A 14,412-nucleotide genomic window follows, 5' to 3' on the forward strand; every position below is an offset into this window, starting at 1 on the left:
TTTTTTTCAGGCTATTGTCCAAAAAAAATTCAGAAATAATGCTAAGTTTTAAAGTATTCTTATATGAAATGTCTCAGTATTCATCAACCTTATTGCCTATTTATAATTTTGAGTAATTTCTTGAAACATTTTACTTTTTTAAAATCTTTTATCAAAATAATTCTTCATCTTTACTGAGATCATACGGAATTAAGCAGTGTGGCAGGCCCAGTCTTTAGAAGAAAACAGAACCTTCAACTTATCTGTAAATATGTAAAATTCTTTAAGAATGCTCAAAAAGAAGCATCACCAGTTGAATACTTTTCTAGTTTCCAATATGGGCTTCTGTCATTTCTATTAATATAAACCAGAATGTGCTACTATGTCTATTGCAAAGTGAAAATATAAATTTTCACTTATTTATAAAATGTGTGGTAAAGAATATCTATTGCTTAGGTAAGATAGTCTAGGTTAACAGATATTTTGACCTCTTCTTCTTCTGGGAAAAAATGTTATTCAGTTTGCTATTTTACAGGAAAAAGCCTTAGCTATGTTCTTAATCAAGCTGTAACCTGCAGTTTTATGTTAATATAATATAAAAATGGCTTTCAGAACTGTCTAGATTAACAAAAGAGGAAACTGAATAAATAAACCTGTTTTAGAAAAAGAAATACAATAAGCCATAAATGAGCTTCTTAAGGAAAAAGCATCAGGACCAGATGGATTGTACTAAATTCTACCAAACATTTAAAGATCATTTAATTCCAATATTAAATAAATTATTTGGAATAATAGGCAAAGGAGTCCTACCAAATTTCTTTTGTAAAACAGATATGGTACTGATACCTAAACCAGGAAGGGCAAAAACAGTGAAAGAAAATCATAGAACAATTTCATTAGTGAATATGGATGCAAAAATCCTAAATAAAATACCAGCTAGGAGACTATAATAATACATTACAAAGGTTATATTATTATGACCAAGTAGGATTTATACCAGGAATGTAGGGAAGGTTTAACATAAGTAAAACCATTAACATAACTGATTATATCAATAACAAAAGTAATAAAAATCTCATGATTATATAAATTGATGCAGAAAAAGCTTTTGATAAAATATAACACTCATTCTATTAAAAACACTCGAAAGTAGGATATTTTCTTAAAATAAGAAGCCTCTACCTAAAACCATCAGCAAGCATTATTTGTAATGGGAATAAGCTAGAAACCTTCCCAATAAGATTAGAAGTGAAACAAGGATGCCTATTATCACCAACTTTATTAATAGCATTTTAGAAATATTAGCAATAGCAATAGGAGAAGAAAAAGAAATTGAAGAAATAAGAACAGGCAATGAAGTGATAAAATTATCACTTTTTGTAGAAGATATGATGATAGATTTGGAAAATCCCAAGGATTAAACTAAAAAGGTAATTAAAACAGTAATTTTAGCACAGTAGCAGCATATAAAATAAATCCACACAAATCATCAGCATTTTTATATATCACTAACAAAACCCTGCAAGAAGAGACAGTAAGAGACACCCCATTTAAAATAACTGTAGACAATATAAAATGCCTGGGAGTATATTTGCCAAAACAAATCCAGGAACTACAGGAACACATCCATAAAACACTTTTTACATGAATAAAGTTTGATTTAAATAATTGGAGAAATATTAATTACTCATAGCTAGGCAGAGCCAATATAATATAAATGACAATTCTACGTAAACTCATCTATATATTCAAGGCCATCCCAATCAAATTACAAAAAAAAAATTACTGAGTTAGAAAAAATAATAAAATTCACTTGAAAGAACAAAACGGTCAAGAATTCAAAGGAACTAATGAAAAAATGTAAAGGAAGAAGATTTAGCAGTACCAGATCTTAAACTATATTATAAGGCAGTAATTATCAAAACTCTGTGATACTGGCTAAGAAATAGAAAGGTAGATCAGTGGAACAGATCAGATCTACAATACACAGTAGCAAATGAATACACTGACTTTGTGTCTGAGAAGTACAAAGATTTAAGTTTTGGGGATAAGAATTCATTATTTGTTTAAAAAAAACCCCAAATTACTAGGAAAGCTGGAAAGCAGTCTGCCAGAAACTGAGCATAGACCAGTATCTTATGCCATTTACTAAGATAAGCTCAAAGTGGATATATGACTTAGATTGAAAGGGAGTTATCACAAGAAAGTTAGAACATGAAACACATTACCTATCAGAATTATGGATAGAAGAACTATTTAAGAATTAACAAGAGAGAGAGATGCATGTTGTAAAATTAATAATTCTGATTACATTCAATTAAAAAGGTTTTGTACAAATAAAACTAATATAGTCAAAATTAGAAGGAAAACAAAAAACTGTGGGAAAATTTTATAGACAATTTCTCAGATAAAGGTCTCACTTCTCAAATAAATAAAATACTTTGTCAAATCTATACAAATGAGTCATGCCCCAATTAATAAATGGTCAAAGGATATAAATAGCACTTTTTGTGCTGTTTTTGATGAAGAAATAAAAATATATATAGTCATGAAAAAATGCTCTAAATCACACTTGATTAGAGAAATGCAAAGTAAATAACTTTGAGACTGGCTAAAATGATGAAAGGGAAAATGTTGGAAGGGATGTGGAAAATTGGGACACTAATTAACTGTTGGTGGCACTGTGAACTGATCTTGGAGAGCAATCTGGAATCATACCCAAAGAATTATAAAACTGTGCATATCCTTTGATCCAGAATACCAATATTAGGTTTGTTTCCCAAGGTGATTTGTGGGACAGGAAAAGAACTTATATGTTCCAAAATATTCATAGCAGCTCTCTCTTTGGTGGCAAAGAACCAGAAATTGAGGGTATGCCCTTTGACTGGGAATGGCCAAACAAGTTGTGGTATATGATTGTGACAGAATACTACTGTGCAGGTTGACTTTAGAAAACCATGGAAAGACTTAGATGGAATAATGACAACTGAAATGAGCAGAACCAAGAGAACATTATACACAGTAATAGAAATATTGTCATAAGAACAACTCTGAAGGACTATTTCATTTTGAGTGTCATAAATACTCAAATCAATTACAAAGGACCTATGAAGGAAGATGCTATCCATTGCCAGAGAAAGAAATGATAAATATAAATTTTATAGGATGGTTTTACACACACACACACACACACACACACACACATTTGTGTCTAATGGTAGCCTTCTCTAGGGCAGAGTGTGGAGGTAAGGAGAAAAAAATAACAAAAAGTGCACAGCAGAGAACACAAAAAAAACCACTTGGAAGCTCAGAAAAGCGGGATAGCTTTGAAAAGGGTGAGTAGTGTTTATTACATAGGGTTTTTTTAATGGAACCACTGTGAAATGGAAAGAATGTTTTTATATTGAGTCCTCTTTTTATGTTGTGTTGTACACATGGAAATGGTCTTTTTTGTGTCTTTAAGTTTTATGTATTTAAGTTTAAAATGAACAAAAAATTAATTTAAAAATGACTTTTAGAAATCAAAATTGAAGACATGGAGTTGTTTCTGTTCTGAAATCCACTACATTTTTAAAAATTTCATTCTCAAAAGCCCTCTTAATTTTTCATATTCACATTTCTACAAATGTAGGAATTGCAAAATACAAAACTGTCTAAAAATGAATGAACTAACTTATCTCTCTCTCACACACACACACAACTCTTAAAATACCTAACATACCTGGCCTGTTGCCACATAGTCTTTCAAAGGATGAATTGCCAGACAGAGAATGTCATCATCATGACCCAGATAAAATCGTTGTGTATTTTGTTGTCGATTATAAATTACACCCACAGCTGCAACATGGTACACAATTTCACCAATCTGAGTATAAAACAGATTACTACGACAATCATAGCCTCTGTAACTAAAACAGATAAAGAATCAATCATATTAAATAAAGCTTGTATTTTCAACAATACACAAAAGATATGCATTTATTACACTGACTAGTCTTAAAAATGATCATCGACAATTCAAAGAAGATATTACTCTGTCAGGCACAAGAAATATCTATGGAACAATAGAACTCAAAATACTAAAATGCTAAAAGTAACAGGTAAATTTCTATTCATACCAACTTTCTTCAGCACAAAGAAACACAATTTATACAGAATACCCTTAATTAATAGAATATTCTGTATAACATACTAAGGAATATATAGAGAACTTCCTAACAATTACAATTGTGAAGAAAAACTTTAAGGAATGGCTGAAAGACCATTTTAAAGTATTTTATAGATAGGGTTTTTGCTTCAAGTAGAGCTTAAATTATCTCTTAGAATCCTTTAAACTCTGAGATTCTATGACTTTATGAATATACTTTCCATAGTTGCAGAAGAGAAAAATCTTTCTGCCCCTCCCAGATTCCTGATCACAACAGGGCCTAAGTGCACTAGATTTGGATGCTTTTGTGACAGAAGGATCTCTGGTATTTATGCGTGTTTCTCAAAACCATACACAGAACTGACAAGAAATCTCAGAACAAATACAGCCACTTTTTAAAGGGAGAAAGCTTTTCCTTCATGGTGGATAACATAAAATCTTCCATTCTCCCTGAGTTAAGTACAAAAAGAGATTTCTTTTATGTAATGGCATTTTTTAATTCAATGTCTTTCTAGAGAAATGCAGAAACTATATAATACTTATTAGTACTTAAGAATTAATTATGAGATAAGAAAAAAAAGACCGAGTATGATAATCATGTCCTTCCTAGGTCTCAGACACAGTCTTAGACTCTGGGTTCCTCTGTAGTGTGAATTACTTATTGTACTCAATTCAACAAAGTCAGCATTTCACTTTGGAAGTAAAATGACTTTTTGGTTGTAAGAATTAGCTCAAAAACAGATAAAATGAAAACCTTCCAACTACATTCAATTTTTAGCTTACAGTTCCTGACAGGTATGCAGGTATAGTTAATTCTATGAATCTTGGAGTAATCCAACTTATATTCCCTCAGGCACTCTGTCACTTCTTATAATTAATTTGTTTTCTCCTCCGTAATAAATATGAAAAGCCTAGATATTCTCTTACCCATGCACAAAATGTAACCGAATACTCTGTCCTGGGGCTCCTACTCTTCTTTTAGACGTGGCAGTTTTGTGTTTCTCTCTGCACTGCTCTTTAAGTTGAGGTAGATCTTCTTTGTAAACCTGTAAAAAGGAATATATAAACATGTACGCACATACATACACATAAAAACAAAAATTTATTTATATTTAGTAAGAGAAATACCAATCCAAACCACGTGTGTATTGTTCACTATTACTGAAAAGATATCTATTACACTATTACAGGGTGTGGGGAACCTGCAGCCTTGAGGCCACATGGCCCTCTAGGTTCTTGGATGTGGCCTTTTGACCGAGTCTAAGTTTTACAGAACAAATCCATTTATTAAGGGGATTAGTCCCGTGAAGTTTGGATTCAGTCAAAGGGCCACACCTGAGGAACTAAAGAGCCACATGTGGCCTTGTGGCTACAGGTTCGCCATCCCTGCACTACAATACTGATTTTCTATTTCATTGGTCAAAAATTAGCTATTTCATTAACTTAATTTCTTTGACTAAAATAGTTTCGTTATTGTGGTAGGATTAATGTAATAATAATTGACATTTATAGAGTGCTTTGAGGTTTGTAAAGTGCTATTATAGATCCTACTTCAATTAATTCTCACAACAACCCTGTGAAACTGGTACTAAATTTTCATTATTATCCCCATTTTACAAATGAGGAAACTGAAACTGAGGTTAATAAACTTACCAATCATCACCTAACTACAAAATATAAAAAGCAAAAGCTGAACTCACATCTTTATTGACCTCATGTTCAACCTTTGTCCCACCAGAACATGCTGATTAAAATTATATTATCAAATCATTATAATTATATATAAACCAATGAATGTGTGTGTGTATGTGTATAAAAATACTTCAATGGATCTATGATCTCAGTGATTTTGGTATTTCACATTGCCCCAAGGCAGGGATCACAACCTATTCAAAATATCTCCATGCTGCATAATTCTTGTCTGTGTCTTTTAATCAGTCATCCAGAGAGGGTCTCTCCAATAGGCTCGGAGTTTTCCTCTAGGTCTTTTAATACTTGAGTATCAATACATGCGAGCTGACCACCTGTTATTTGTCACTCTTGATAAATGACTGGTCCACTTTCTTCTCCATTCATGTACCTCTTCAATAGCATCTTTTACATCAGAGGTTCTTCACCTTTTTTGTTTTTGTCATGGACCACTTTGGAGGTCTGTTGAAGTTTAGGTTCCCTTTCTGAGAATGTTTTCTGCCTACACTCAAAATTGAAGGAAATGCTAAATTTCAGTTAGAAGCTAGTGCAAATAAACTGACTTTTCCCCATTAAAATTCACAGACCCCTAAGGAGCACCCTGTTTAAGAAGCCCTATTTTACACTATTTCTTGTGTGCAAATCATTGCTGGTATTATGCTGCAGCTTATTTAGATCTACCACGCATCTCTCGATTGTCCTTTTGATGAACATTAAAATAATTTTTCTGAAACTGGTGTTGTATGATTTCACCATATATCATCTCTGGAATTGGTATTAAAAAGATGATTATTTCTCAGAGAGAAGCTTGGGTATGTTGAATATGCTGGATACTTTCCCAAATGCAATCCACTGTACTCTCTTTTTTTCCAGTCAATTCTGAGCCTAGCTCGCTGTCCATTTGCAATGTTTATCCACTATATAAAAGTATCAATGGATCAACATCATGTCATTGTCTAGACAATAACTATTCTCATTCAGCTAAAATTTTCAAATGTAAATTGCTAGGCCAAGCTCTTAAATGGTTATAAAATTCATCTAGGTGGCTTTGTAAAGTCCTTGAGTATGATATAATCAGCACGATGTCATTTGCAATAATAATAATTATTAGCATTTAGAGGGCTTGCAAAGCACTTCCACAATGATCTCATTTGATCCTCACAACAACCACTGAAGGTAGATGCTACTATCATTACCTCATTTTACAGATGGGGAAACCGAGGCAGACCATTTAAGTGACTCACTCAAGTCACATGACTACTAAGCACCTGAGGCTAACTTTGAACTCATTTTTTTTTCTGATTCCAGGTCCAGCACTTTATTTACTACATAACCTAACATCCTCTATACTCTCTATGAGCCTCTCTTGCTGTCTTCATTCTCTATAGATAATTGTTCATTTTGGCTCTGCACTACACACACCCCCGTCAATTACAAACATCTTTGAAGAGTGTGTTTTGCTGTTTGTGCTTTGCTCAATATCATTCATTAGAAACTGCCAAATAGTCAGTCAATAAGTATTTGTTCATTTAGTTAGTTATAACAGGGCTGTGCAAAGTGAGGCCCGTGGGCCACATGCAGTGCGCAGTGCGATTTTATGCGACTTGCCTGTGTTTACTATGGACATGGAAATTGACATAAATGCTTTAACTAAGCATTTGTGTCAATTTCTGTGCTTGTGGTGGACACGGGAAGGCCACATGGGGGTGCACAGCCCGTGTTGTGGACAGCCCTGAGTTATAAGACTGGGTCAACCTAGATCACCTAGGCTGGAATGTACAAAAGCCGCTTATGGGCCCAAACTCACTACAGAACATCATGGAAGTTATGATCCACTCTATTTCCAACCTAGGCCAATTCATCTCTCCCTAGGCAGCCTGGTGGCCTCTCCCTCCTGGGAGTTCACCACACTGGTGCCAGACTTAGTGCAGATGCCTGATCAGCTTAAGCCCTACTGAAGCTCAAGACTCAGCTTAAACAACATACTCAATAGCATCAACCTCTCCAGCAGAAGGGATTGCAGGTATAAACCCTCAAGTCTGACTCCAGCTGATCTACAAGCATTTATTAAACAATATTGCTAATTTTATTATTTATTAATATTAATATGCCAAGTACTATGCACAAAACTGTAAAATGAGTAGTAATAACACTTCCTTCAATGGTGGTTGTGAGGATCGAATGAGATATGTTGAAAGTGATTTGCAAGCTCTATAAATGCTAGTAATTAACTGTGGTTGCACCTATCAGGGAATTTAATATGATCTTAATAAACTGGAGGAGAACTCTTAAGTCAGCATTCGACTCTATCAAATTAAAAAGGCTTTTTCCTTCAAAACGGTGAGGTGTCATTTCCTCCCTCCCATTCATCTCCACACCATGCTGCTGTGTATTTCCTGGTTTTTGCCACCTTGTTTATATGTTGACTTTCCACATGAGAATTTAAGCTGCTTGAAAGCACAACCTGTCTTGCTTATCTTGTATCCCCAGGGCTCAGCATGTGCCGGAGACATAGTAACTGTTTAATAAATGCTCTATCTACATATATATCTAATAAAGAGCAGGATCTTATTTTATTCGTACTTTTTTGTCAATTGTGAGACCATAAAAATCTCTTCAATTGCAGGGTATTATTTGGAAAACTGCTTACTCCTTTTTTGTATTTTAGTGAATTATAAATTCAGTTAATGGACTGATATTTGATGCATATATAACAAAGTTTCAAATATTTTGTAGAAATGAGAAATTACATGGATTCATTGCCACTTCATTGCATTCCTCTTGATTATATTTTCAGTAGTAATAGAAGCCATGATTTTTTAAAAAATTTATTTTTTACTATGAATTAAACACCAAAAAAACCAAACATTTCATTATTTCAATATACAAAGGATGGAAAAAGAGGATCCCATATAAAACTATGATCTTCTGTTATGTAGTCTGTTAAAAAAAATAACTGTCCTGTTTGTGTTCTTTTTCTATACTTCCTTCTCTGTATACTTTTCAATTCTTCTGACGCTTTTTTTTTTCATATCTAGAACTACCCACCAACTTCCCTTGGCCATTCATGACTTTTTTAGTAGTCAGTATTTTTCTCTTTCAGATCTCCTGAGAAGCAATCACTCAAAACTCAGCAAAAAACTCTATCTGCATATATTGCTTCTCATCTTCATTTTCTTTACTACTGTTTCTTCTTCATTATGCATACAAATTGGCGACAGAGATGTTAAGAGTTCAAAATGTGGTGGCTCCACTGTTGAAGATGAAGGAAATATTTTGCTGCAGAAAAGTAGAAAGTTCTTTTTTATTGTCTGCTTGTTGTCATCCCAGTTTAATCTGTAAATGATCTTGGAGGGTGTTTTAGTTGGATCTTACACCAAGCTTTCTAAAAACATTTTTTTTGTTTCCACTGATTCTTGCTGTTTTACTAGGTGGTACTGTTCCCAGTGTTGTCACTACCTGTTATTTAAAAACAAGTAAGTTTATATTCTAAGTTAGTCTTGCTTTGCGCTTGGCTACAACGTTTCTCTGCTTGGCAATGAGATTAAAAATCTGCTGTCAGAAGCTGTATTTTTTTTTTTTACTTTTGGCCTCTGTTATGAATAATCTATTACTTTGGGTAAGCATCTATGTGAAATGGCTATATCTTGCGTTAACAGGTGTTCTTTAAACATTTTCAGTTTTCCACAACTGGTAGCTTGTCTGAATATATCATTTGAACTGTTTTAATTGTATGTCACATCTTCTCAATTGAGTTTTTTTTCCCCCTAAGTTGGCAATTAATTTGATATTTTTTGCTTTTCTGAGACTGGATTACCCTGTCTCATTCAGGCTAGAAGTGCAGTGGCCATTCATAAGACCAATCCCAAAACTACTTAACCTATTCTATTTTTCCAACCTCGGCCAGTTCATGTGCAGCCTGGTGGTTGGTCTGTTGCTCCCAGGGGATCACCATATTGCTGCTAGACTTAGTGTAACATGTCTAACCTGATTGGTTCTAACACCACTGCAGCTCCCAACTCTTGATCTCAAGCGATCTACCAACCTCAGCTCCCCTAGCATCAAGGATTATAGGTGTGTATTGTCACACTTGGGTGATGCAGAAATGGTTCCCTGGGAGATGAATGTAGGTGAGATACCAAGAAGGAACATAAGCACCTAAAAGATCACAAGTTAGGCAGTTTTTTACTCACAGATATGCAAGACTATGGCTCCTTAGCCCCTCTGTACCAAAGACAAGCACAGGAGGCATCAGCAAAGGCATATAGAGGGATACAGACCCCAACGTAGAGCCCAGAACTCTGGGTCTCTGACGTCATTACTTATTGTTGTTGCTGGACAGATTCAAAGAACCTGAGTAGGAAGGGGCCGTGGAGCAGTCAATGAGCAGTGGCCTAGACTGTGACACAAGGGCACTGTATTTAGGAAAGCTGTTAACACTGCATACTTGGAGAAGATGCAGTTTGCTAAAATGAGTATGATCAGGAGAGCCTTGCATTCATTCCCTAAATGGAGCTGACTAAACTGATTATTAGGTACGAAGGAATTTCCCAGTGCATAAGCACATAAATTAGTGGTCAAACATGACATTACTTCTGTCAGCTAGGACTTTTCTAAGGCCAATTCTCACAATCTCCTATCACTAACCAGTAGTTCCCTAACTATTTCATAGCTAATTTCAGTGATTATGAAGATATTCAGCGTGTTCTACATCCAATGCCTGCCAACTTAGTTCCTAAACATATAATTCATGATATAATGGCCTCGAGGTTTCTGTGTAATATAGAAGCCTTCAAGTCTCTTATTTTTTAGTCTTCACCCATACTTTCCAACATATTTTTCACTGTCCTCTGCTCTGCTTACCTCTGCATTAAAGTTACTGAGTATCAGAGTATATGCTAATTTAATCTGGAAGGTCTTATCTAGCCCTATATATAATTACTTTCCCATTCTCTGCAACAGGTCATAATGATGATAATGAGAACTATTATTTATTTAGCTCTCTAAAGTTGTCAAATTGCTTACATATTGCATTAAATTGTTGCAATGACCCTGTGAGATTTTATACTATTATATTCACTTTACAGATGAGGAAACCGAGGCTGAAAGAGAGTTTAAGTGATTTTCCCAGGGTCACACAGTTACTAAGTGCCTGAGGCTGGCTATGATCAACTCAGGTTTTCCTGATTCCAAATCGAGCACTCTATCCATTGCACCATCAAGACCACAAATCTAGAGAAAGAAGAAACCTTGGAGGGCCACGGAGTCCAACTTTTTTATTCATTTTACAGATGAGTAAAGAAGACCAAGAAAGTTTACTTGCCTGAAGTCACTAAAGGAATAAGCATCAGAGGTAGACTACCAGCCCATGTCCTCTGATCCCAAAGCCAGGGTTCACTCCACTGTACCATGCTGCTTCCTGTATGTAGACCTCTATGATTAAATTTCTTCAGGATGGTCTTTTTGCTGATGTTCTTCATGAACATTGCAAGGCAAGATACCCAAGTCTCCTGGAAAATGATGCTCCTTGCTATCTTTCAATGAACAAAGAAAATAATTCCACCAACTCCTTGATGTGCCTCTTAAAGGTAAAATTGTGGTCCATCCTACCATTTACTATTTAGTTAAAATTCTGCATTTATTTCACATATATATTTTGTTTCAACCCCATCCCCATTTGTCTGACCATCACTACTACTACTACTATACCCTATCAAAACATTCCATACATACTTAAATGAAGCAAAGGGTAGAGTTCCTTCTTTGAAAACTAAAAAGCATTTTAGACATTACATTCTTGGCAGTATAATCTAGCTGACACTTATAGGATGTGGCAGGGAAAGCTTTCACTGCATTATAAAAAGGATTGCCAGATATCAGCTATTACAGAAATAAGCCAGAAAGTTTTGAACAAACATTCATGCTATTTTCTTAAAAAAGATGTCCTTCACAGTCACGTATTTTGAATAGCCTGATGAGACATCCTGAAGCAATTTTTTGGAAAGCCAATGAATTTCCTTTCTTTTTTTTACTTTGGGGAGCGACCAACATATTCTGTGATTGCCTGCATTTTTGCTTTAATATCCTTTAGAGAACTGGGTCTTTGAAAGCCTTTTTCTATTCTTGAAAAATTATTAACCTTTTAATTTTGGTGTGGACGGCCTTCAATCTTTTTACATTCTTGCTTGAGTTTTGTAAATTTTTTGCTGGTGTTGTTCATCCTTCATTCCTGAAGAGGACCAAGACATCATGAGGTGATGTCTTGATTTGTGTGTGAATTGGAGTTAGTGAGGCAGAGCTGTGCAAAGAGGCAAGACAAAAGTCAAGACATATTGCCCTGCATGCAGTAGATGACCCTGGCTTTTCTAAATTAAGCCCAGGCCCAGTTTGTCCTACCAATGGACTTCTTTGCTAGAGAGGATTATACTCCTCCTTCCTCAGACAGTTTTATTTTCATCTGTGTAAACTTTACTATTAACTCAAGGAGCAGATCACTTGCCAAACATATTTCAGAGTGTTACATCATCTTCAATCTTTTTTGTCTGACCCTGCATTTTCCTCTGATGCTAACAGGGTCCCCCCCAATGTGTAGAGGCCCTGACCCACATTTCAACCACACAACTAGGCAGCTAGGCACAGTGGAGGCACCAGGATTCAAGAAAACCTGAGCTCAAATACTGTCTCAGACATTTCCTATCTAGGAGACCCTGGGCACATCACTTAACTTCTGTCTTGGTTTCCTCATCTGTAAATGAGGATAATAGCACTTTGCAAACCCTAAAGCTCTATGTACTATTACTATTACACTACCGGTGTAATCTCAAAGTCTAGAAAAATTGTCAATCGCTTGGACATTTTCAAAGATCCCAGTGTTGCTTCAACTGAACAGCTTTCAAAGTTCAATGCCTCTACTTAAAAAACATGCATGTTGTCCTGTATACCAGCCTTGAAATACATGGTTACCTCACTAACCACTGGTACTCATTTTCCTCCTTATCTATCTTGATAATTTTTGTTGCCTTTAGTTCACAACCGAAGATGACTTTCTGTGGCTATTAGAAGCATCGTGTTCATTTCCATCAAGTTGTCTACTGGGTAGCAATACGAAAGAGGGACAGGGTGAAATGAGTTGCTCACTTCCAGCTCCCATGGAGCACTTCTAAGGACAGAATCACACTGAGGATCATTCTTCCATTTAACTTAAACTTCTTTACATCTTCCGGTTTCATTTACAGCAAGAAGGCCAGTATCAGTATGATTCAACTCCTCCAAAAGTATGTCAACTCCTGTTGTTGAACAAAGATCTCACATTTAAAGAACCAAAGGTCAAATTAATAGTTATGGATAATTTTAATATTGTGCTTTTTCACACCTTCTACCCCTTTTTTCTGCTAGTCTGTCAACCATTATTGTCTAAGTGGAACATGAATACACAGGACTGAAGGTGAGTTTCAGTTCTACTTTATTTCATGAGTTGCAAAGGCCAAAGATTTCATCCCCTAACAGCCATACTACTAGTGATGAACCTCTCTATACTTCTTAAGCCAGTTCATGATCAGCCAATACAACTTGTTGCCAGGACTAATAAAAAACAAGCCTGGTTTCTGCTCCACAGAACAAGATGCCCCTCCGAGGATAAGGTCATCGCTTCTAAATTCACCATCAGGCTGCTAAATCAAGCCTTGATTGACTCCACTTCTCAGCCTCCTCTCTCCTCTGTTTGGAGGGCTGGAGGATGGAGTGCCAAACTCCTCCCAATGCCTTCCTTTATAGGGAGTAGAAACTGGATTCTCAGATGACTCCACTTTGCATCTGCTATCCTGCCTGGTTTCAACTCTGTTGAACTAGAGAATCCTAGTGTCCTGTTCCTGTCTCCCCTAACACACTCCTGCTTTCCTGATCCCTTTTGTGTATTATTATTTAGACTATTAGCTCATTGAGGTCTGTGATTGTTTTTCTTTTTATTAATTGTATCCCTAGTGCTCAGCACATCATAGGCACTTAAACATTTACTAGATTGGATGAAACCTTCTTTAGATATCAGAACCTAAATAGAATTTTTGTTATGCTGGCAAAGCCACTAAAAATCTATTTTGTTATGATGATGCATCAGAGTAGAATTTTTATGGAAGATATTTATAATATGACATATCAAAATATTAATACAAGGCATATAATTATATTTAAAGAAATTATTGTGTTATATTACTAATAAATACGAGAGTAAATCTAATAATGAAAGGATAAAAAAACAAGAAAACTATAAAGAACAATATGAAGCAAGCTAATAAAAAGAATTGGGAATTAAATTTTGCAAGTGAAAATGTACATAAATGAAGAGGGAGAATTACCTGTCGACGATACGTGATCTGAGTCTCTTGTTCAATTTCAGAGTCCAGTTCTGGGACATCAGATTGGTCTGAATCTGACTCATCACTATTAGAGTCAGCGAGACTTTCTGTAATTTTTAAAAGGTATTTGTACATTTTAAAAAGGTCAATTTTAATAAAGTAACATAAAATAATGGATAATAGCTAACTGGTATCAAGTAACATGAAGATACAAGGTATAATACAATCAGCTAAAGTTACCTATTC

At 35.1% G+C, this 14,412-nt stretch overlaps 1 protein-coding gene across 1 annotated transcript in view; it reads right to left on the minus strand.

Annotated features, from left to right (window-relative positions):
• The window catches only part of EML5 (EMAP like 5), a 186,527-nt gene that overhangs the window by 119,821 nt on the left and 52,294 nt on the right, over positions 1-14,412 (minus strand). Inside the window, exons 13-15 of the mRNA XM_036736732.1 lie at positions 14,167-14,273; positions 5,054-5,172; positions 3,701-3,887 (exon numbers count right to left, since the gene is read on the minus strand). Coding sequence (XP_036592627.1) covers positions 3,701-3,887; positions 5,054-5,172; positions 14,167-14,273 — 413 coding nt within the window. The remainder of the gene's footprint in view (positions 1-3,700; positions 3,888-5,053; positions 5,173-14,166; positions 14,274-14,412) is intronic.

This window comes from Trichosurus vulpecula, chromosome 8 (genome assembly GCF_011100635.1).
Source record: "Trichosurus vulpecula isolate mTriVul1 chromosome 8, mTriVul1.pri, whole genome shotgun sequence".
NCBI classification, from domain to species: Eukaryota; Metazoa; Chordata; class Mammalia; order Diprotodontia; family Phalangeridae; genus Trichosurus; species Trichosurus vulpecula.